At 44.4% G+C, this 24102-nt stretch overlaps 1 protein-coding gene across 2 annotated transcripts in view; it reads right to left on the bottom strand.

Annotated features, from left to right (window-relative positions):
* The window catches only part of adamts12 (ADAM metallopeptidase with thrombospondin type 1 motif 12), a 340375-nt gene that overhangs the window by 47881 nt on the left and 268392 nt on the right, over nucleotides 1-24102 (bottom strand). The window contains exons 19-21 of one of the 2 annotated variants that reach the window (XM_018090830.2): nucleotides 23002-24057; nucleotides 2216-2368; nucleotides 1265-1438 (exon numbers count right to left, since the gene is read on the bottom strand). In XM_018090830.2, the coding sequence (XP_017946319.2) occupies nucleotides 1265-1438; nucleotides 2216-2368; nucleotides 23002-24057 (1383 nt within the window). The remainder of the gene's footprint in view (nucleotides 1-1264; nucleotides 1439-2215; nucleotides 2369-23001; nucleotides 24058-24102) is intronic. The other variant, XM_031894766.1, reaches the window with a different exon arrangement.

Raw genomic sequence — 24102 nt, 5'->3', positions numbered from 1 at the left:
ATGAAATCATCTCTGTTTCATTTCCTTAACAGGACAATTTATGTATGTAAACTCTGTAAATGCCAGTAACACTGTATGGTGTATAGATAGGATTACCTATAGGTGTCATGGAGGTGCTCATATGATAAACATTATGGATGAACCAAATCCACTATTTTGGGATTCGGCCAAACCCAGAATCCTTTGTGAAAGTTTCAGCCAAATACAGAACTATTACAGTGTAGAAAATCTGTACTGAAATCTGCTGATTTGGTCACATTAAGTGACATTAATTGGGCACAAGCGCCAAGCCAACGCCTCATGACCCATAATCACGTGCCGAGGATGCGCCGTTAGACCCAAAGTGCCAGATTCAATTCAGCGAGAGAACGTTATCTCACAGTTTATCATGTGAAAACTCATGGAATTAATTTTATTTGAGGAAAAAAACTTTTCTCCTAATTCAGTTCCAGTTTTTTTTCCATAGACTTCAATAGAGTTTCCACGTGATAAACCATGAGATAAGTTTTTCTGAATTGAATTGCATCTCAAATTGAATCTCGTCCAGTTTTCACGTGATAAACCTTTTCCCCAATGAATTGAATTTGGCCCAAAATATTTTAGGACACACTATATACAGTATATCCATTTACTCTATAATTAGTTGAATAGGATCAGGGTCGCACTGGGCCGCCGGGACACCGGGAAAATACCCAACCCTACTGGCACTTCCTTCGTCACCGATGGGGTTCATTTAGGGGAGGACGTCCAGTGGGGGGGGGGGGATAAGGGTGCGCGGGGGGGCCCTGCAGGGGATGTGTATCTTGGGGGGTGTGGGGGCCCCGGGGTGGGAGCCCTGGTGGGCCCTGCACCCCCCAGTCCAACCCTACATAGGATGTTTTACAGTATAACATATTTGTGCAAATCTGTTTGTTTGTGATCAGAACTGAGCCAAAGTGTTGCATGGTATATTAGTATCATATGATTATTATACAGATATCTTCACGCCCAGTGTCTAGTCAAGCCATTTGTTGGTAACCCATTGGAGTGCATTCACCAGCCGGCAATCTGAAGGGGAGAGGACACAGAGGACAAGCAGGGAACATTAATCACCCAATTAACACCTCCTAGACATACTAAACATTTTTACACTATTTTGAAAAAGGAACTGTAATGGTGGGCAACCATAGCCGCCATCACAAGAAACATTCACATAATCTTCATTTAAACTGACCACTACTAATTTAAACATTACTAATACAACCATGAAGTACCAACCCCCTACCTCACTCCATGGTTTAGCAAGCCACGACAAACAAGGTTCTGTATTGCAGGAAACGTTTTGTTCTGGATTTTTCCCAGGAGACTGACAATGGAAGGGTCGGAGGGGTCTGTTTTCTCGAATGTCTACGCACTGCACTTCTCTGGTCTTGAATCCACCTTGACAGTTCTTAGAGCACTTTGCAAACAGAAAAGGGAACGCAAATGAGACTCTTAAGCAGACAATGGGCCAGATTAAAGTCATGTGAAAACCCATGGATGGAATTCAATTTGAGATGCAATTCAGTTCAGAACAGTGTTGGACTGGCCAACCAGGATACCAGGAAAACTCCCGGTGGGCCGAGGGGTCAGTGGGCCCTCCTGCTCTTATTTCACTCCTGCTCCTAACCATTTGGCTTACTTCATGGTTATTTGCTATTTCTGAATGGGAATAAAGAAGAAAAATAGATGGAAGAATAGATGCTAGCAAGTAATTAAAAAAATAATAGGAGAATTAGATGTTGGGCAAGGAAAGGAGGAAAAATATTTCGGAGAGTGGATCCATGGTCTAAGATTTTCTGGTGGGCCCCTGGGGTCCCAGTCCGACACAGGTTCAGAAGAACTTATCTCACTGTTTATCACGTGGAAACTCTATTGAAGTCTATAGGAAAAAACTGGGATTGAATTAGGAGAAAAGTCTCCACTAATTGAATCTCAACCATAAGCTTTCACATGATAATCCACAAGATATCTTTTTTCACTAAACGCAATCTTCCCAAGTATGCAATACATACATTTTGCACTCTTGTCTACTGACTACTCAAGAATATGTTGCTCAGCAGATGAAATTAACTTTCTGTTTCTTTGTTACTGTTTTTATGGCTACCTTGTGCCCTGAGCTGCCGTCCCTGGCTTGTGTAGGCCTCATAGCTTCAGCTTCATAACCAAGTGTGCCTATTGCTGGGAATTCCTGTACCTTGGTCCAGTCTCCAGTTTCCCATCTCGCACAAGGTCGGAGATGACATCTTCTCGCAGGATCAGGTTTTTTAATGTGTTTGCAGTCATCATCGAATTCAGTACTGCAGTCTACAGGTCTCCACATAGCCCCAAGGCCGCAGGATGTTGAGCACTGATAGGATAAAGATTCATGTACTTTAACTGATCCCGATACTGATTCGTTACGCATGCATTTCTAGCACGGTAATATAGCAAGATAATAAAGCTGCTAAACTAACATTTAAATATTTATTAGATTTATTTTTATTTATTTAGTTCAGAGAATGAGGAAAGCTTGCACTTCAGAAACAGTAAAATATAAAGCTGCTAAGGATAAATAGACCCGTAGTATAAAAGGTTGGTAATATGGCACACCAGTAGGCAAGAGAATATTGTTCACCTAATACAGATTTGCAGAAAAATTAGCATTTTGTCAAGTGGCAGAAATTTTTGTGCGAATCTGCATTAGAATTCTGCAATAAGTTTTATTTGCTGGGAAAATAAATAGCGTTTTTACAGGCAGGAAAAAAAAACATAAGAAAAAATACTCACTGACCCACTGAAAAATGCTGTGAAAAACGTGAACTAAAAAATTCCCAGGAGAAAAAACACCTATTATTTCCAATTCATTTGGAGCCAGGAAAAACCCGAGAAAAAAAACCACTGGCTCCACTGCATGTGGTGCTAGAAAAATGACCATTACCTGCAATGCATTGGCATGAGAAAAACAATATTTACTCAAATGCATTTGAGACAAGAAAAAATTGCTGCAAAAAATGCTTATTGACTCCAATGCATTTGGTGAAATGTCAGCAAAAGGTGTGTGTGGAGGAAGGGCAATGGCAGTGGGGAGTGACAGGTGGGTTCTAGACTGGTGGAGCAGAGTGTGATTGGCCCGGTGTCCTGCCAACCCAGCTCAACCCTGGAAACAAGGCTGGGCAGCATCTGTTAGGTTCACATTCCCCCCCCCCCCTTGCATTTAGAGATAGGAAACCACAATGCTAGCTCCACATACGTTTGGGTAGCAAGGTAAGTGTGACTATGTACCAGTTCCAAAAATAATGGTGCCTCTTAAGGTAATTGACAGGGCCTCCTGCTTTGAGGCAAGGTGAGAACTTTACCCACCCCCCCCAGCGGCAGGGAGCAGGTAGTTACTAGGGGCAGAAAAATGCCACCTCTGATAACTTTAAAAACCAGATGCAGAGCAATGGCTCTCTCCGCACTAGCGTTGTGGGCCCCTCTGGACCTGCTCCAACGCCAAAGTTGCAAGCACAGAGCAGAGAGAGGGGGCGGCATCGGGGCTGCTGCTTCTATGTTATAAAATTCCCATCCCTTTGACTTCTACAGCTGCTTGGCAGGTTTTAGTTGCTGATTTTTTCAGTCAAATTTCAGAAATATTTTGAAAAATCGAGTCCAGAAAACTCTAAATTGAACAAATTGTGATCAGGATTTTCTTTGTTGCAATTTTCTCCAAAGATGTGATCTTGAATTTTAATACATTTGTCCCATAAAATGTGGGATAGATACTAAACCTGTCAATACAAAATAAACTAGCAAAAGGACTAGAAAAAAGACAGCCATACGTGAAATATACATGATTGATAACTCCAAAGGCTGAATGGTTGTTTATTGTCCAATTTGGCAATCCACAATTACCAGCTACTTAGTATATATTTACTGGAAAAAGGCCATCTGGGCAGGGAACAAGACGATTATCATATGGTGGTGATCTGATACATAGAAAAACATTTTCTGTAGGCTTGTGTTTAATAGACTTCATACTTTTGAGGTTTTGACTTGAATGGGAACCAGTAGATCCCCACTACAGAGGCCCCACTAAGGTCTATCTAGTTATATGTGTAAATCCAAAGTCATTTTATCATCTTTCCTTCAGTCCTATAGACTTACTGTATGTAACCCACTTATCCACGTGTAGATGACTATTATTCAAGCATGTAAGATTTAAACTATACGTCTAAATATTAGAAAATGTATTTGACTGAAAATATGTCAAATCAGTACAGCTAAGATCACAAGTGAACAAGTCATTGTTGGAAAAGTCAAGCCCACATTATTTCCTTGAAGTACATCAATGACACATAATGATGAATGGAGAGGTTGGCTCATTAAACACAGTAATTGGCAAGCTGACAAATATATGAAAGAGCAGATTCTTACAAATCACTTTAGCTATACTAAGCTTGGTGGATCTATTTCCAGGAAACATGGAAAAATACATTATTATCCCTAATTTGAAGGAGTCTGTTGTTTAATACCCAGAAGCAGGTTTATAATACAGAAGATCAGATGACCTGCACCTTTCAAAGAGCTTGGCTTGAATATACAAAAATCTTTCCAAAGATGGTGAATTAAAGCAAAGTGCAAATGGCTTTGTCCATAGTGAAGCCTAAAGACTGCAGGAAGGCAGAATTGTACTCATCAAGACAACTTTTAGTTGGAGTAATAAACCAGTCAGATTGACTTTCCTATTGGTTCAGTGGGCTATTAATGGATGAAGTCAATGGGCGTTGTATATAATAATATTAAATCTGCTTTTAGAATAGTTTTACAAAGGTCTTATATGGGGAGGAGGGAATAACAAGTGGGTCTAATTCCATATATTTTCGATATTACTGTCTCTTTAGACGATCACTGATAATGCCCTGGCTGCTGGGGGTGCTAACCTCTGCAGCCAAAAATCAAATCGACTATGTGGCTTCACTTTTATTGTTGCTCCATTTCAGCAACACTTTCCATTTAGCACTACTACTATCTGGTTCCTAGGGTAAACAACCATAGAAACCAGATACCAGTTTACATTTCAAGCCCGAGAGCAGCAGAACAAAAATGAAGACCAACTGCAGAATTCTGCTTTCTCCACCATGGGGAAAGTTAATTTTAAGATGAACATCTCCTAAACCTTATATCTCTAACCTTGTTTATCGGATCATATTAGGGGATTTTGAATCCTAACCATTGGACACCACCAGCTAAAAGGAACAATACATGGCAGCGTATTATACAGTTTAATTTCAGAGAGCAGCATTAAAGGGGAACACCACCCAAACACAACTAAAGCTTTTGGAAAACATAATTTCAAGCAACTTTGCAATATACATCAATTAAAAAAATATGCAGCCTTTTCATGATTTTAATGTAATAATATGGTTTGGAACAGTTCCCTAAGCCCCGCCCCGTGTTCCCCTGCTGATCTGGCTGACTACTTTGTGACTCAAATAAAATGTAACAGTAGTCACCTGTCCCCAGCCTGCCTTCAGCCTGCCTCCTCCCAATCCCACAATTCCCTGCTGCACACGTGATGTCAATAAGGAAAGGTACATCACAGTGCAATGCATTGTGGGTTATGTAGTTCCTGTATGCTGTCTGTAAGCTGTGGAGAAGTTGTTACAATAGGTAACATCAATGTTTTAGTCCCTCCTCCCCTGCCAGGAATTCAAATGATGCAGAAAGAGAAGAACTGTTTTGCAGCTGGATTTCAGCATATAAAATGGTATTTATTTATACAGAACTTTTTGAATGTAATGTATGAATTACTGAATGAAACCAGGATTCTATTTCTTTTTCATTGTTCTTGTAGCATTAACTATGGAGCTATTGTCTTGTGTTGTAGTCGTGTAAAGCTGGCCATACACGTGGCATCCGACGATCGTCAGATCCGCCACACACCATTCAGGGCTGAATTGGCAGGTAAGGAGGTAGAAACAATAGGATTTCTACCTCCTTTTGCCGATTCAGCGCATAAGGGAGATTTTGGTCTGGCGCCTTCTATGGCACCCGATCAAAATGTTCAAACTGGTCTGATTGGCGAGTCGGCCGATATCAGCAGCTTCCTGCGATATCGGTCGACTCGCCGACATACCAAACACGCACCGAATATCATACGAAATGAGGTTTCGTACGATATTATCGGTGCGTGTATAGCCACCTTTACCCAGCAGCCCAGCAGGGGTAAGGGCTGCCCATTCACCTGAATAATTCTACGCTTTAATTCAGTACATTACAGTTTGTTACTAAGAACTTAGTGGAAGATAAAACTTTTTGAGTGAAATAGAACTTTCACTAAGGAGCAAAATAAATAAACTTGAGCTGTTTCCTATCTGATTAATTGTGTTATTTACATAAGCGGCTTTGGGAATAGTCATTCTCTATCAATTTCATTTATTTATGTTCATGTAAATAAGACGATCACAGAACCAGAACAGATTATATACACTAATATACATCCATCTCCTCCACTTTCATTGCCTGGAACATTCTCCTGCCAAAGCTCGCCCAAAGCAAATCATTCTTGTACCTTTTCTGAGGGATTATCCAGTTCTATTATATATATATATATATATATAATAAGTTGTACTGCAAGTCTGTGAGACAATAAATAACAGTTAAACAGGGGAGATCTACTAAAGAAACAAATTGAAAAATCAGTGGGGCACACTTACTAATTCACGAACGTCCGAAAAGCGTCTGAATGCGTTTTTTTCGTAATGATCGGTATTTTGCGACTTTTTCACAAATTGTTGCGAACTTTTCGAGCGCTCAATACGAAAAAGTCGCGACAATTCGCGAAAGTCGGAATGGCAATGAAAAAGTCGCGACAATTCATGAAAGTCATAATGGCTATGAAAAGGTCGCAACAATTCACGAAAGTCATAATGGCTATGAAAAAGTTGCGACAATTTACGAAAAAGTCGTAACGGCGACGAAAAAATTGCAAAAAATACGAAAAAGTCGCAAAATGTTCGTTTTCCAATCCGAATTTTTCTCATTCGGATTTGTGGATTAGTAAATCAGCCCCAGTGTGTGTGATTTTAAAACAATGCACTTATATAACATGATCTCCGATTAGTTTGTTATGGATTTGAATCCATTTCAACTTTTTAAAAGTTTAATGAGAATGACCCCCCCCACTTTTATGTGCTTGTCATTTAGCCACATTTTTTTCCGTAACTTATATTTTATTGGTTTGTGTCCAATAAAGTACTTGTACAGCAGCTTATGTTTCTCTGCATTAGTTGTACAATATCATCATTTATAGTAGACACATAACCAAGACTTAAGCAAAATATAAGTACAGTATAACAGAGAAACAAAATGCAGTCTGAAACTGAACTTCTATATAGTGTGGCTGACTGCGGATTCCCACATAGAGGCTATTGCCAGTCGGGCTGCAGTAGCGATTTGATTCACCAACTGGGTTGTTAAGTTTTGGGAGCAATAGTTGGGGGCATTTCTATGTTTACAAGTATTTTTAGAACTGTTAAGTTAATAACCTCTACCAAAAAATGTGTAATTTTAGGACAGGCCCTTAGATTATGGTGCAATGTGCCTCTGTGTTGGCAACCTCTCCAGCACAGTCATTTAGCCACATTTAGCATTAGTAGATACTAATGGCTGCCACCCTGGAGCTTTGGAGTAGTGTTGGGGTGGCTCATATTGAATGCCTATGTGCTGTCCTATACAACAACAACAACAACAACAAACATTTGTAAAGCACTTTTCTCCCATAGGACCCAAAGCGTCCTATATATGCCTAACAGCTCAGCTTGAAGGGAAAGTAGGAAGCATCAACTGGTCACCTGTTTAAAAGCAATCATGTTATTGGTTGCTATTGGATATTGTTCCTGGGCAAACTTAGTCCCTTTTATCAGATATGGGGGCAAGTCACAATATATATTCTTATATTATTTTGGTGGAAAAGGTGCAATCATTGGAATTAATTATTGTAGGCAACATTTTGTTCTTTAAAAATATTCAATTTATAGGTATTTTGTCAACTGGAACCAGGAATGCTCCTTGCTGCTCTACACCCATACTATATTCTATATCCTAAATATATTCCAAGGGGCACATTTATCAAGGTACAATTGAGTCCGAATACATAAAATTTGCATTTGGTCGTACTGTGCATATTTTTTGTGACTTTTTCATACCTTGCGCAACTTTTTCATACATTTGCGTGACTTTTTCGTACTTTGCGACAAAATTTGTGCAACAAAATCGTATTGTCGCGCCGAGTACAAAAGTTTCGGATCCATTAAAGCTTAAGTATGGGGACTTTCCTTGGGCCGGGTTGGAGCTGCAGAGTGCCATTGAGCCCTATGGGAGACTTTCCTTGGGCCGGGTTGGAGCTGCAGAGTGCCATTGAGCCCTATGGGAGACTTTCCTTGGGCCGGGTTGGAGCTGCAGAGTGCCATTGAGCCCTATGGGAGACTTTCCTTGGGCCGGGTTGGAGCTGCAGAGTGCCATTGAGCCCTATGGGAGACTTTCCTTGGGCCGGGTTTGAGCTGCAGAGTGCCATTGAGCGCTATGGGAGACTTTCCTTGGGCCGGGTTGGAGCTGCAGAGTGCCATTGAGCCCTATGGGAGGCTTTCCTTGGGCCGGGTTGGAGCTGCAGAGTGCCATTGAGCCCTATGGGAGACTTTCCTTGGGCCGGATTGGAGCTGCAGAGTGCCATTGAGCCCTATGGGAGACTTTCCTTGGGCCGGGTTGGAGCTGTAGAGTGCCATTGAGCCCTATGGGAGACTTTCCTTGGGCCGGGTTTGAGCTGCAGAGTGCCATTGAGCCCTATGGGAGACTTAACTTGGGCCAGGTTGGAGCTGCAGAGTGCCATTGAGCCCTATGGAAGGCTTTCCTTGGGCCGGGTTGGAGCTGCAGAGTGCCATTGAGCCCTATGGGAGACTTTCCTTGGGCCGGGTTGGAGCTGCAGAGTGCCATTGAGCCCTATGGGAGACTTTCCTTGGGCCGGGTTGGAGCTGCAGAGTGCCATTGAGCCCTATGGGAGACTTTCCTTGGGCCGGGTTTGAGCTGCAGAGTGCCATTGAGCGCTATGGGAGACTTTCCTTGGGCCGGGTTGGAGCTGCAGAGTGCCATTGAGCCCTATGGGAGGCTTTCCTTGGGCCGGGTTGGAGCTGCAGAGTGCCATTGAGCCCTATGGGAGACTTTCCTTGGGCCGGATTGGAGCTGCAGAGTGCCATTGAGCCCTATGGGAGACTTTCCTTGGGCCGGGTTGGAGCTGTAGAGTGCCATTGAGCCCTATGGGAGACTTTCCTTGGGCCGGGTTTGAGCTGCAGAGTGCCATTGAGCCCTATGGGAGACTTAACTTGGGCCAGGTTGGAGCTGCAGAGTGCCATTGAGCCCTATGGAAGGCTTTCCTTGGGCCGGGTTGGAGCTGCAGAGTGCCATTGAGCCCTATGGGAGACTTTCCTTGGGCCGGATTGGAGCTGCAGAGTGCCATTGAGCCCTATGGGAGACTTTCCTTGGGCCAGGTTGGAGCTGCAGAGTGCCATTGAGCCCTATGGGAGACTTTCCTTGGGCCAGGTTGGAGCTGCAGAGTGCCATTGAGCCCTATGGGAGACTTTCCTTGGGCCAGGTTGGAGCTGCAGAGTGCCATTGAGCCCTATGGGAGACTTTCATTGGGCCAGGTTGGAGCTGCAGAGTGCCATTGAGCCCTATGGGAGACTTTCCTTGGGCCGGATTGGAGCTGCAGAGTGCCATTGAGCCCTATGGGAGACTTTCCTTGGGCCGGGTTGGAGCTGCAGAGTGACATTGAGCCCTATGGGAGACTTTCCTTGGGCCGGGTTGGAGCTGCAGAGTGCCATTGAGCCCTATGGGAGACTTTCCTTGGGCCGGGTTGGAGCTGCAGAGTGCCATTGAGCCCTATGGAAGGCTTTCCTTGGGCCGGGATGGAGCTGCAGAGTGCCATTGAGTCCTAAGGGAGACTTTCCTTGGGCCGGGTTTGAGCTGCAGAGTGCCATTGAGCGCTATGGGAGACTTTCCTTGGGCCGGGTTGGAGCTGCAGAGTGCCATTGAGCCCTATGGGAGACTTTCCTTGGGCCGGGTTTGAGCTGCAGAGTGCCATTGAGCCCTATGGGAGACTTTCCTTGGGCCGGGTTGGAGCTGCAGAGTGCCATTGAGCCCTATGGGAGACTTTCCTTGGGCCGGGTTGGAGCTGCAGAGTGCCATTGAGCCCTATGGGAGACTTTCCTTGGGCCAGGTTGGAGCTGCAGAGTGCCATTGAGCCCTATGGGAGACTTTCCTTGGGCCGGGTTTGAGCTGCAGAGTGCCATTGAGCCCTATGGGAGACTTTCCTTGGGCCGGGTTTGAGCTGCAGAGTGCCATTGAGCCCTATGGGAGACTTTCCTTGGGCCGGGTTGGAGCTGCAGAGTGCCATTGAGCCCTATGGGAGACTTTCCTTGGGCCGGGTTGGAGCTGCAGAGTGCCATTGAGCCCTATGGGAGACTTTCCTTGGGCCGGGTTGGAGCTGCAGAGTGCCATTGAGCCCTATGGGAGACTTTCCTTGGGCCAGGTTGGAGCTGCAGAGTGCCATTGAGCCCTATGGGAGACTTTCCTTGGGCCGGGTTTGAGCTGCAGAGTGCCATTGAGCCCTATGGAAGGCTTTCCTTGGGCCGGGTTGGAGCTGCAGAGTGCCATTGAGCCCTATGGAAGGCTTTCCTTGGGCAAAGTTGGAGCTGCAGAGTGCCATTGAGCCCTATGGGAGACTTTCCTTGGGCTGGATTGGAGCTGCAGAGTGCCATTGAGCCCTATGGGAGACTTTCCTTGGGCCAGGTTGGAGCTGCAGAGTGCCATTGAGCCCTATGGGAGACTTTCCTTGGGCCGGGTTGGAGCTGCAGAGTGCCATTGAGCCCTATGGGAGACTTTCCTTGGGCCGGATTGGAGCTGCAGAGTGCCATTGAGCCCTATGGGAGACTTTCCTTGGGCCAGGTTGGAGCTGCAGAGTGCCATTGAGCCCTATGGGAGACTTTCCTTGGGCCGGGTTGGAGCTGCAGAGTGCCATTGAGCCCTATGGGAGACTTTCCTTGGGGCCGGGTTGGAGCTGCAGAGTGCCATTGAGCCCTATGGGAGACTTTCCTTGGGCCGGGTTGGAGCTGCAGAGTGCCATTGAGCCCTATGGGAGACTTTCCTTGGGCCGGGTTGGAGCTGCAGAGTGCCATTGAGCCCTATGGGAGACTTTCCTTGGGCCGGGTTTGAGCTGCAGAGTGCCATTGAGCGCTATGGGAGACTTTCCTTGGGCCGGGTTGGAGCTGCAGAGTGCCATTGAGCCCTATGGGAGGCTTTCCTTGGGCCGGGTTGGAGCTGCAGAGTGCCATTGAGCCCTATGGGAGACTTTCCTTGGGCCGGATTGGAGCTGCAGAGTGCCATTGAGCCCTATGGGAGACTTTCCTTGGGCCAGGTTGGAGCTGCAGAGTGCCATTGAGCCCTATGGGAGACTTTCCTTGGGCCAGGTTGGAGCTGCAGAGTGCCATTGAGCCCTATGGGAGACTTTCCTTGGGCCAGGTTGGAGCTGCAGAGTGCCATTGAGCCCTATGGGAGACTTTCATTGGGCCAGGTTGGAGCTGCAGAGTGCCATTGAGCCCTATGGGAGACTTTCCTTGGGCCGGATTGGAGCTGCAGAGTGCCATTGAGCCCTATGGGAGACTTTCCTTGGGCCGGGTTGGAGCTGCAGAGTGACATTGAGCCCTATGGGAGACTTTCCTTGGGCCGGGTTGGAGCTGCAGAGTGCCATTGAGCCCTATGGGAGACTTTCCTTGGGCCGGGTTGGAGCTGCAGAGTGCCATTGAGCCCTATGGAAGGCTTTCCTTGGGCCGGGATGGAGCTGCAGAGTGCCATTGAGTCCTATGGGAGACTTTCCTTGGGCCGGGTTTGAGCTGCAGAGTGCCATTGAGCGCTATGGGAGACTTTCCTTGGGCCGGGTTGGAGCTGCAGAGTGCCATTGAGCCCTATGGGAGACTTTCCTTGGGCCGGGTTTGAGCTGCAGAGTGCCATTGAGCCCTATGGGAGACTTTCCTTGGGCCGGGTTGGAGCTGCAGAGTGCCATTGAGCCCTATGGGAGACTTTCCTTGGGCCGGGTTGGAGCTGCAGAGTGCCATTGAGCCCTATGGGAGACTTTCCTTGGCCAGGTTGGAGCTGCAGAGTGCCATTGAGCCCTATGGGAGACTTTCCTTGGGCCGGGTTTGAGCTGCAGAGTGCCATTGAGCCCTATGGGAGACTTTCCTTGGGCCGGGTTTGAGCTGCAGAGTGCCATTGAGCCCTATGGGAGACTTTCCTTGGGCCGGGTTGGAGCTGCAGAGTGCCATTGAGCCCTATGGGAGACTTTCCTTGGGCCGGGTTGGAGCTGCAGAGTGCCATTGAGCCCTATGGGAGACTTTCCTTGGGCCGGGTTGGAGCTGCAGAGTGCCATTGAGCCCTATGGGAGACTTTCCTTGGGCCAGGTTGGAGCTGCAGAGTGCCATTGAGCCCTATGGGAGACTTTCCTTGGGCCGGGTTTGAGCTGCAGAGTGCCATTGAGCCCTATGGAAGGCTTTCCTTGGGCCGGGTTGGAGCTGCAGAGTGCCATTGAGCCCTATGGAAGGCTTTCCTTGGGCAAAGTTGGAGCTGCAGAGTGCCATTGAGCCCTATGGGAGACTTTCCTTGGGCCGGATTGGAGCTGCAGAGTGCCATTGAGCCCTATGGGAGACTTTCCTTGGGCCAGGTTGGAGCTGCAGAGTGCCATTGAGCCCTATGGGAGACTTTCCTTGGGCCGGGTTGGAGCTGCAGAGTGCCATTGAGCCCTATGGGAGACTTTCCTTGGGCCGGATTGGAGCTGCAGAGTGCCATTGAGCCCTATGGGAGACTTTCCTTGGGCCAGGTTGGAGCTGCAGAGTGCCATTGAGCCCTATGGGAGACTTTCCTTGGGCCGGGTTGGAGCTGCAGAGTGCCATTGAGCCCTATGGGAGACTTTCCTTGGGGCCGGGTTGGAGCTGCAGAGTGCCATTGAGCCCTATGGGAGACTTTCCTTGGGCCGGGTTGGAGCTGCAGAGTGCCATTGAGCCCTATGGGAGACTTTCCTTGGGCCGGGTTGGAGCTGCAGAGTGCCATTGAGCCCTATGGGAGACTTTCCTTGGGCCGGGTTGGAGCTGCAGAGTGCCATTGAGCCCTATGGAAGGCTTTCCTTGGGCCGGGATGGAGCTGCAGAGTGCCATTGAGTCCTATGGGAGACTTTCCTTGGGCCGGGTTGGAGCTGCAGAGTGCCATTGAGCCCTATGGAAGGCTTTCCTTGGGCCGGGATGGAGCTGCAGAGTGCCATTGAGTCCTATGGGAGACTTTCCTTGGGCCGGGTTGGAGCTGCAGAGTGCCATTGAGCCCTATGGGAGACTTTCCTTGGGCCGGGTTGGAGCTGCAGAGTGCCATTGAGCCCTATGGGAGACTTTCCTTGGGCCGGGTTTGAGCTGCAGAGTGCCATTGAGCCCTATGGGAGACTTTCCTTGGGCCAGGTTGGAGCTGCAGAGTGCCATTGAGCCCTATGGAAGGCTTTCCTTGGGCCGGGTTGGAGCTGCAGAGTGCCATTGAGCGCTATGGGAGACTTTCCTTGGGCCGGGTTGGAGCTGCAGAGTGCCATTGAGCCCTATGGGAGACTTTCCTTGGGCCGGGTTTGAGCTGCAGAGTGCCATTGAGCGCTATGGGAGACTTTCCTTGGGCCGGGTTGGAGCTGCAGAGTGCCATTGAGCCCTATGGGAGGCTTTCCTTGGGCCGGGTTGGAGCTGCAGGGTGCCATTGAGCCCTATGGGAGACTTTCCTTGGGCCGGATTGGAGCTGCAGAGTGCCATTGAGCCCTATGGGAGACTTTCCTTGGGCCGGGTTGGAGCTGCAGAGTGCCATTGAGCCCTATAGGAGACTTTCCTTGGGCCGGGTTGGAGCTGCAGAGTGCCATTGAGCCCTATGGGAGACTTTCCTTGGGCCGGGTTGGAGCTGCAGAGTGCCATTGAGCCCTATGGAAGGCTTTCCTTGGGCCGGGTTGGAGCTGCAGAGTGCCATTGAGCCCTATGGGAGACTTTCCTTGGGCCAGGTTGGAGCTGCAGAGTGCCATTGAGCCCTATGGGAGACTTTCCTTCGGCCGGATTGGAGCTGCAGAGTGCCATTGAGCCCTATGGGAGACTTTCCTTGGGCCGGGTTGGAGCTGCAGAGTGCCATTGAGCCCTATGGGAGACTTTCCTTGGGCCGGGTTGGAGCTGCAGAGTGCCATTGAGCCCTATGGGAGACTTTCCTTGGGCCGGGTTGGAGCTGCAGAGTGCCATTGAGCCCTATGGGAGACTTTCCTTGGGCCGGGTTTGAGCTGCAGAGTGCCATTGAGCGCTATGGGAGACTTTCCTTGGGCCGGGTTGGAGCTGCAGAGTGCCATTGAGCCCTATGGGAGGCTTTCCTTGGGCCGGGTTGGAGCTGCAGAGTGCCATTGAGCCCTATGGGAGACTTTCCTTGGGCCGGATTGGAGCTGCAGAGTGCCATTGAGCCCTATGGGAGACTTTCCTTGGGCCGGGTTGGAGCTGCAGAGTGCCATTGAGCCCTATGGGAGACTTTCCTTGGGCCGGGTTGGAGCTGCAGAGTGCCATTGAGCCCTATGGGAGACTTTCCTTGGGCCGGGTTGGAGCTGCAGAGTGCCATTGAGCCCTATGGAAGGCTTTCCTTGGGCCGGGTTGGAGCTGCAGAGTGCCATTGAGCCCTATGGGAGACTTTCCTTGGGCCAGGTTGGAGCTGCAGAGTGCCATTGAGCCCTATGGGAGACTTTCCTTCGGCCGGATTGGAGCTGCAGAGTGCCATTGAGCCCTATGGGAGACTTTCCTTGGGCCGGGTTGGAGCTGCAGAGTGCCATTGAGCCCTATGGGAGACTTTCCTTGGGCCGGGTTGGAGCTGCAGAGTGCCATTGAGCCCTATGGGAGACTTTCCTTGGGCCGGGTTGGAGCTGCAGAGTGCCATTGAGCCCTATGGGAGACTTTCCTTGGGCCGGGTTGGAGCTGCAGAGTGCCATTGAGCCCTATGGGAGACTTTCCTTGGGCCAGGTTGGAGCTGCAGAGTGCCATTGAGCCCTATGGGAGACTTTCCTTGGGCCGGGTTGGAGCTGCAGAGTGTTATTGAGCCCTATGGGAGACTTTCCTTGGGCCGGGTTGGAGCTGCAGAGTGCCATTGAGCCCTATGGGGAACTTTCCTTGGGCTGGGTTGGAGCTGAAGAGTGCCATTGAGCCCTATGGGAGACTTTCAAAATCATGCACTGAAGGATCAAAGTCAGAAAGGTTTTCCCGCCGTTTACGATCATTCGATACTAAAATTTAGTGACTTATGGATCGCCCATACGATATTATCGTGACAAATACGATTTTTCATAAGCATTTTTGTGATATTTTTAACAGAAATTATCGTATCCAATCCGAATTTTTCCCATTTTGGGATTCGAACTCGGGATTTGATAAATGTGCCCCTAAGTGTTTTGTAAATAATAGCTTCTCAAACTGATTGCCTGTATGCCCTAGCCCTGTTGCTCTTTGCACACCAGCCTTTTCAATTTATCGTAGAATTTTCCGATTTTTTTTCCCCAGCAATAACATTGAAACCTTAATGTATTGCACAGTACCTGCTGATAGTATGTATAGGAATAATTTATAGGGCTGGAATGATTACAAGGACTATCACCAGTTCTAAATGAAAATAATCCATCACCTCTTCTTGGTTCATTACCAGGGCAATGTCACAGTTACACATTGGTTAAAGCTAGGGGTATGTACGGTACTCAGTTTGATTGATAAGATAAAAAACAAGGTTAGCGAGAGGTGATTCTGTCTTTACAATCATGAAATATCACCTTTCCATCAATTTGAAATATTTTACTTATTATTACTGATAGGATATCCCAGTAATGCTTTCACCCTGTCACTAAGAATATCAGACTACAGGATTAGGATATATGCATATAGGACCCTTGATGTATCTGCCTTTGATATCCATAAATGGTTTTTCCCAGTTGGTAATTCCATGGAGTGCAAGGGCTTATCTTATCACCATGTTCCAGTTTGTCTGAATAAAAATTCACATCACTAGTAATTTTTGCTAAACAAGGCGCCATACTGTAACTTTACAAATGTTCCTAACTGTGCTACATACAAGAGAATACCAATGCGGGTAGTATTTTAGGGTATCTCTCTTTACAGGCTAAGAGACAATGTGGGGCATGAATCAGTACCTTGTACTTGATCCCAACCAAGATATAATGAATCCTTATTGGGGGCAGAACAGTCCTATTGGGTTTATTTCATGGTTAAATGATTCCCTTTTCTCTGTAATAATAAAACAGTACCTGTACTTGATCCCAACTAAGATATAATTACCCCTTATTGGGGCAGAACAGCCCTATTGGGTTTATTTAATGGTTAAATGATTCCCTTTTCTCTGTAATAATAAAACAGTACCTGTACTTGATCCCAACTAAGATATAATTACCCCTTATTGGGGCAGAACAGCCCTATTGGGTTTATTTCATGGTTAAATGATTCCCTTTTCTCTGTAATAATAAAACAGTACCTGTACTTGATCCCAACTAAGATATAATTACCCCTTATTGGGGGCAGAACAGCCCTATTGGGTTTATTTCATGGTTAAATGATTCCCTTTTCTCTGTAATAATAAAACAGTACCTGTACTTGATCCCAACTAAGATATAATTACCCCTTATTGGGGGCAGAACAGTCCTATTGGGTTTATTTCATGGTTAAATGATTCCCTTTTCTCTGTAATAATAAAACAGTACCTGTACTTGATCCCAACTAAGATATAATTACCCCTTATTGGGGGCAGAACAGCCCTATTGGGTTTATTTCATGGTTAAATGATTCCCTTTTCTCTGTAATAATAAAACAGTACCTGTACTTGATCCCAACTAAGATATAATTACCCCTTATTGGGGGCAGAACAGCCTTTTTGGGTTTATGTCATGGTTAAATGATTCCCTTTTCTCTGTAATAATAAAACAGTACCTGTACTTGATCCCAACTAAGATATAATTACCCCTTATTGGGGGCAGAACAGTCCTATTGGGTTTATTTCATGGTTAAATGGTTCCCTTTTCTCTGTAATAATAAAACAGTACCTGTACTTGATCCCAACTAAGATATAATTACCCCTTATTGGGGGCAGAACAGCCCTATTGGGTTTATTTAATGGTTAAATGATTCCCTTTTCTCTGTAATAATAAAACAGTGCCTGTACTTGATCCCAACTAAGATATAATTAATCCTTATTGGATGCAAATCAATCCTATTGGGTTTGTTTAATGTTTTAATTATTTTATAGTAGACTTAAGGTATGGAGATCCAAATTATGGAAAGACCCCTTATCCGGAAAACACTAGGTCCCAAGCATTCTGGATAACAGGTCCCATACCTGTATAGGGAAAGCATTGAAAGGGATAATGGAAGGATTTATTCCAAAAATAAATTGTATAAAAAGTACCAAACTATCTGCTAGATTAGTGTCAAAATGGGGTGCGGGGCTGAATTTAAATGCCAGAGGGGCTGCCATAAAATGCTATAGACCAGGGATCCCCAACCTTTCTTACTCGGGAGCCACAGTCAAATATAAAAAGACTTGGGGAGCAACACAAGCACCATAAAAGTTCATGGAGGAGCCAAATAAGGGCTAAGATTGGCTATTAGGCAGCCTCTATGCACACTATCAGCTTACAGGGGCTTTATTTGGTAGGAAATCTTGTTTTTATTCAACCAAAACTTGCCCCCAAGTCAGGAATTCAAAAAAACTACCTGGTTTGGGGGCACTGAGTTTACGATCCACTGGTTGGGGGTCACTGCCAGGGCCTATTTTGAATACAGGCCTGGACTGGCAATCTGTGGGTTCAGGCAAATGCCAGTGGGGCTGCTGTAAGATGCCATACACAGTCACTATTTAATAACTATGTATTGGGCCGTTTTGGCCTCCTATTCCAGACCCGGATCATAGGAACAAGTAAGTCTGCTCCTCCATGTGGCCTGACCAATAAAAATCTAAACCAATCATTGGCATCTACAGACAAACTCCATAACTGCACAAGATTATAGAATCCCTTTTAAATATCTGATACAAACACTATCACAGTCATAAATAGTGATGGGCGATATGTTTTGGCAGGCATGGATTCGCGGCCAATTTCCGCGTTTCACCATTGGTGGATTTTTTTGTGAAATGGATGAAAAAAATTGTCGCTCGCGTCAAAAACATTGTCGCCCGTGTCAAAAGACTTGTCACTCGTGTCAAAAGAATTGTCACTCATGTCAAAAGAATTGTCACTCGTCACTAGTTATAAATATTATTATTATACTGTATATTATACTTCATTTATTTTCTGCGCAGAGCAACATCACAAGACTTTCCTCTTCTTATCAAGGGCCAGATTCAATTCAGCAAGAACGTCTGGTCTATCTCAAGAAATTTCAACAGAAGTCTATGGGGAAATCTAGAGTTGAATATGGCCTAGCATTTTTTTATTATACATTTTCATTTTTTTAAGCTTTCTATTTGCTAAATATCAGAAATGAACAGCCATGACTTTGGCCTTGATTTTTCAGGAAAAAAAATCAATAGTTATTTTTTTTTTGTCATGATTTAGTTAAATTGGGGCAATAAAACCAACTCAAATGTACAAACTAACCCTGTAGTGTACATACTTATCCTGTTATAGAAATTGCACAATAAGAGGAACTTCTACATCAATTTTTTTTTTTATGTTAACCTTGACTTTCATTGGCCACTGTTCTTTGATGCTTCTTCCACCCATCACGTTACTCTGCCTCCCATCCCCCAATGTACATTTTCTTACAAAAAGAGTCACTGACATTCTGTACTGTTCCTGTTGGTAGCACTGGCTGGATGCAAGGCTGCGGGACGGTCTTTCAAAAGACTATATATTGCTTTTTTCATCTTCAAGAGAAAAATAAAATCCTTTTGTAACATGAGTTCTATGACCGTGGCCATAAGAATAAATGACATTGTGGCTTAGAAATTGAAAATCTGTTGCACAAAACGTACACTGTAGGCTCAGTGGAACGGCAACAGCATAAAAGAAAACAAAATCCTGGGTTTCCTGAAGCTTGAATTGTTTTAATTTTATGGAAAAGAGTTATAATACAGTACAAAAAGAATATTTATTTGATTAAATGTATGCTTTAAAATAAACAATTGCATCAGAGAAAATGTCCAGTGAATGCAATTGTTCCTTGTAGTGTTCATTTGGTTGCACAATGATCTATGCAGCTAACAGCCAGCTGAGCAATTACTGCGCTTTTGTCTGACCACAACATAGAATTCCACAAAGTATTCATTAGCGCAAATCACTGTATTTGTCGTTTTATATTATCTGGTTAACCAGCAAGTACGTTTTCATCCAGACCATTTTCTCAAAGGAGATACCAATAAATTGTTGCCCTCACTGTGCCATTAGCCATTATTTAAAATCAGTGATAAGCAGGTTGACTCAAAACCTACAGGACCAATGATGTAAATTAAAAACACTAAGGCCCCCCACAAAAAAAAATCAATGTGGGTGCCCAGTATTGTTGTGAAGCCACTGGGTGGGACCCACGGGTTTATCTGCAGGTTGGGATTGTTTGGGCAAAGAAAGTAAGCCGCAAGTTTGAGTTCAGGAAAGCCAGACTTCAGGCATGGCCCCTTCCCTACCGTGGGAGATATTTCCCATATATAACAGAGGGGAGTCAGGTTGGGACTGGGTCATAAGGGAGAAGAAAACTTTGGGCTGGCTTGGGTGCAGGTTTGGAAGTAGTGGGTTAGGGAGTCTTCTCCGAAGGAATTTGGTTTCTCTTTGTTTAAGAAAGTGATGTTTCTTTCAGAGACAAACGTTCACAACAGCGGTGAGGATTGACCTCATTATCTGTTGAAGCCAATGGGGAAATTCATTTACTCTATGTACCCCTGAAGATATTAGGAAATATTTGGATCACCAGATTAGATTAGATTTAGGCACATTATAAAATGAAGGACAGTTGAAAGATGCTCAATTCAAAACAAAAAGCAACTTCACTAATAGTAATATTTGCCGGAAAATACACATTTTTGGAGAATTGGTCATGGTTGATTTCCTTACACTTCAGGATAAGGGCTATAGAGATAACCTATCCAAACAGGAACGGATTGCCCTAAGGGAGATTCAAGGATGGGCCACACCTTGGGGCACATTTACTAATCCACGAACGTCCGAAAAGCGTCCGAATGCATTTTTTTTCGTAATGATCGATATTTTGCTACTTTTTCGAGCGCTCAATACGAAAAAGTCTCAACAATTCGCGAAAGTCGTAATGCTATGAAAAAGTCGCGACAATTCACGAAATTTGTAATGGCTATGAAAAAGTTGCGACAATTCACGAAAGTCGTAACGGCTACGAAAAAGTCGCAAAAAATTTGAAAAAGTCGCAAAATGTTCGTTTTCCAATCCGAATTTTTCCCATTCGGATTCGTGGATTAGTAAAACAGCCCCTTTGTGTCTCAACCCTTTCTCCTTGTAGATTGTAAACTCTTTTGGGCAGGACTCTCTTCACCTCTTGTATAGGTTATTGATTGCTTCATATGTTACTCTGTATGTCCAATGTATGTAACCCACTTATTGTACAGCGCTGCGGGTTATGTTGGCGCTTTATAAATAAATGTTAATAATAATAATAATAATAGATTCATACAGATTGTAAGCTCTTTTGGGCAGGGCCCTCTTCACCTCTTGTATCGGTTATTGATTGCTTTATATGTTACTCTGTATGTCCAATGTATGAAACCCACTTAATGTACAGCGCTGCGGAATATGTTGGCGCTTTATAAATAAATGTTAATAATAATAATAATAATAATAGATTCATACAGATTGTAAGCTCTTTTGGGCAGGGCCCTCTTCACCTCTTGTATCGGTTATTGATTGCTTTATATGTTACTCTGTATGTCCAATGTATGAAACCCACTTATTGTACAGCGCTGCGGGATATGTTGGCGCTTTATAAATAAATGTTAATAATAATAATAATAATAGATTCATACAGATTGTAAGCTCTTTTGGGCAGGGCCCTCTTCCCCTCTTGTATCGGTTATTGGTTGCTTTATATGTTACTCTGTATGTCCAATGTATGAAACCCACTTATTGTACAGCGCTGCGGGATATGTTGGCGCTTTATAAATAAATGTTAATAATAATAATAATAATAGATTCATAAAGATTGTAAGCTCTTTTGGGCAGGGCTCTCTTCACCTCTTGTATCAATTACTGATTGCTTTATATGTTACTCTGTATGTCCAATGTATGAAACCCACTTATTGTACAGCGCTGCGGAATATGTTGGCGCTTTATAAATAAATGTTAATAATAATAATGATCCAGCTGACAGTTTTCAGAGACAATATAACAACATGATTGAAGATGCTAGAGATGCTGGAATAATATCTAAAAAGGAGTACCAGGCAGTGAGAGTTGAACATATACACACAGCAACATTGTACATGCTAAGATACATACAAATAAAGAAAAACCACCTATTTGGCCCATCATATCTGGCAATTGCTAGCCAATAAATTCTTGCCAGGGTAAATCCCTGGTATTGAGATTATTGTCATACATTACATACTCGAGATATTTTATATAAGCTCCAAGATCTAAATGTTAATTCAGATACTTTACTAGTTACCTGCGATGTCACCTCCTTATACACTTCTATCAAACAAAAATTCTTTTTGGAGAGTGATACCAACTATGATCTACAGCAGGGGTCCTGAACCTTTGTTACCCATGAGCAACATTTAAATATAAAAAAAAGGAGGGGAGCAACACAAACATGAAAAAAATTCTTAGGAGGTGACCAGTAAGTGTTGTGATTATTTGGTAGACCAGTAAGTGGACTGGTGGCCTACAGGAAGTAGGCAATTTAGTAACTGACTTGTTCCGCAATGAGATGCCCACCAATTCCTTATTACATTTTCATAGTCATCATATAAATAGTGTTAAACAACCAGTACCTACAGTATATTGGAGAGCTGTGGAACTGAGGAGTCTTCTCAAAAGGCAGGGTAACAGTAATAGCATTATACATAGAGGATGGAATACAGCTAAATATTCCACCCTAGAAGAAATGCTGAAAATGGGCCCAAAGACTAAAAGACAAGACGACTCTATATTGTTTATCAGTGTTTTTTGCAACCATTGGAATGAGATATATAAAATATTTTCTCAACACTGGCACATTCTCACAATGTGGATTGAAATATCTAGGTAATAGTTCCACAATTTGCACATTTCCACAGTGGAAACTTATGGCTTAATGTCTTCCTTAATGAGACTTTGTGAGTGTGTTAACAAATGTTTCACTCTCCAGAAATACAGACAAGTAATTTTTCTTTTTAAATTCAACAGTCAGGAACTACAACGACAGACGTTTCTAGCCTTGGCCACCAACTGAAGCTAAGGCTTTAGGTTAAGTTCCTTAATACTGTGGTGATTTGAGGATTTTGCCTAAGGAGGAGGAAGCGGGTAAACAGAATGATGGTGAAATATGGCTAGGCTATTCAGGTTACAAGCCTGGCTTATTAAGAGTAAACATAGGCCAAATGCATTTTATAAGCAAGTAAGAATGTGTTAGAGAGTCAGTGTTAGACATTAGAAGTCAACACAGCAATAAATAAATGCAGATTTGTTGCAAACAAGTGGAAAGATTCTGTTATATTTGGATGAAAGCAAGCACAATTCAGCTGCCATTATGTTGTGGTCAGATGACAAGTGTAATAACCAATGGAGCCAAACAATTTAACCCAAAGCAGGTGCCATAAAATTATAAAGTGATAACTCTGGGGAAAATTTTATAAGACAATTTTAATTAACTAAATATGAGACTATACTTAAGAAGCACATGCAGAACAAAACTTTACTGCTAAAATATTACTTCTTACCTCGCTCCAGTTCCCAACAATCCAGTAAACCTCTTTGGACACATTAAAGTTTAATCCTGTGCCATTTTCATAGTGTGTGTAATTCAGGAGGTACCTGTTAGACGCATTGTTTACTTTCCAGGTTGAATTCTCTGGGGTATTACTTGTTGTAACTTGCAGAAAAGATGGTTGTGCTGAGGCTGTTGGTGCTACATCTCGCCAATCCTGGTTATTTCTGGTGGAATTACCCTCTGTGTTTGATATACTGACAGTATTATATGTACTTAACGGTGTTTGGTTAATTAATATTGAGGAATTAGTTGGAGATTCTGTCTGATTCAGATTTGTGCCAGGATGATTTTGATTCTGGTTTGTTTTCCCTTTGTGTCTTTTACTCCTTGATTCGATGATAAAGTTGATGTCTGTATCATAGTCACCATTGGGATCCACTGTTGAACCTCTCATGTTTCCTGACTCTGTTTGGGATTGTGGTTGTTCCGTTAGAAGCTGGTATTTTGAGGTGAGTTCTTCAGGCCGGCGAGTGGTGGTGAATATAGGAGGAGAGTCTTTTTCAGCGATGCTTTCTGTACCAGTTTCCATATTTCCCACCTTGGTCCTGTTGGAAACTGATGGACTGATGCTTGTGGCATTCACATGGACTTTCCTTTTGTTGTTTTCAACCAGCACAAAGTTATATTTGTAATCTATGTTAAAGTGAGTAGAATTCGGAATTTCGTTGATTTGGAAATCCTCTTTAATCGACTTCACGCTCGGGGAGGAAGAATTTGTGGATGAAGTTGACATGAACACTCTGGGTAATCCTGTTGTCGTCTGAACCCGGTGATTTTTATTTGGTAAGAAGATGCGCCTCTTTGGATCACCAGATTTTTTCTTTATTATTTTCTTCCTATAATTGTACTTAATAGGAGGCTTGGGCAATGTTTTTTGTACGTAGCATTGCTGGAGGCCACAAAGTGCTTTACTATTTGGCTTTTTAGAGGAATCACACGGCTCATCGTTATTTTTGGCACAGGTAATGTTGCGGGTCCGGACTCCACCACCACAAGTGACGGAACACTGAAAAGTAAATTGAGAAAAGTATCTAAATGTAGCTCCAATTAA

The sequence above is a fragment of the Xenopus tropicalis genome, chromosome 1, assembly GCF_000004195.4.
Source record: "Xenopus tropicalis strain Nigerian chromosome 1, UCB_Xtro_10.0, whole genome shotgun sequence".
Taxonomy (NCBI): Eukaryota; Metazoa; Chordata; class Amphibia; order Anura; family Pipidae; genus Xenopus; species Xenopus tropicalis.
Note: the sequence above shows the minus strand (reverse complement) of the source record. Positions and strands in the feature narration are given on the sequence as shown.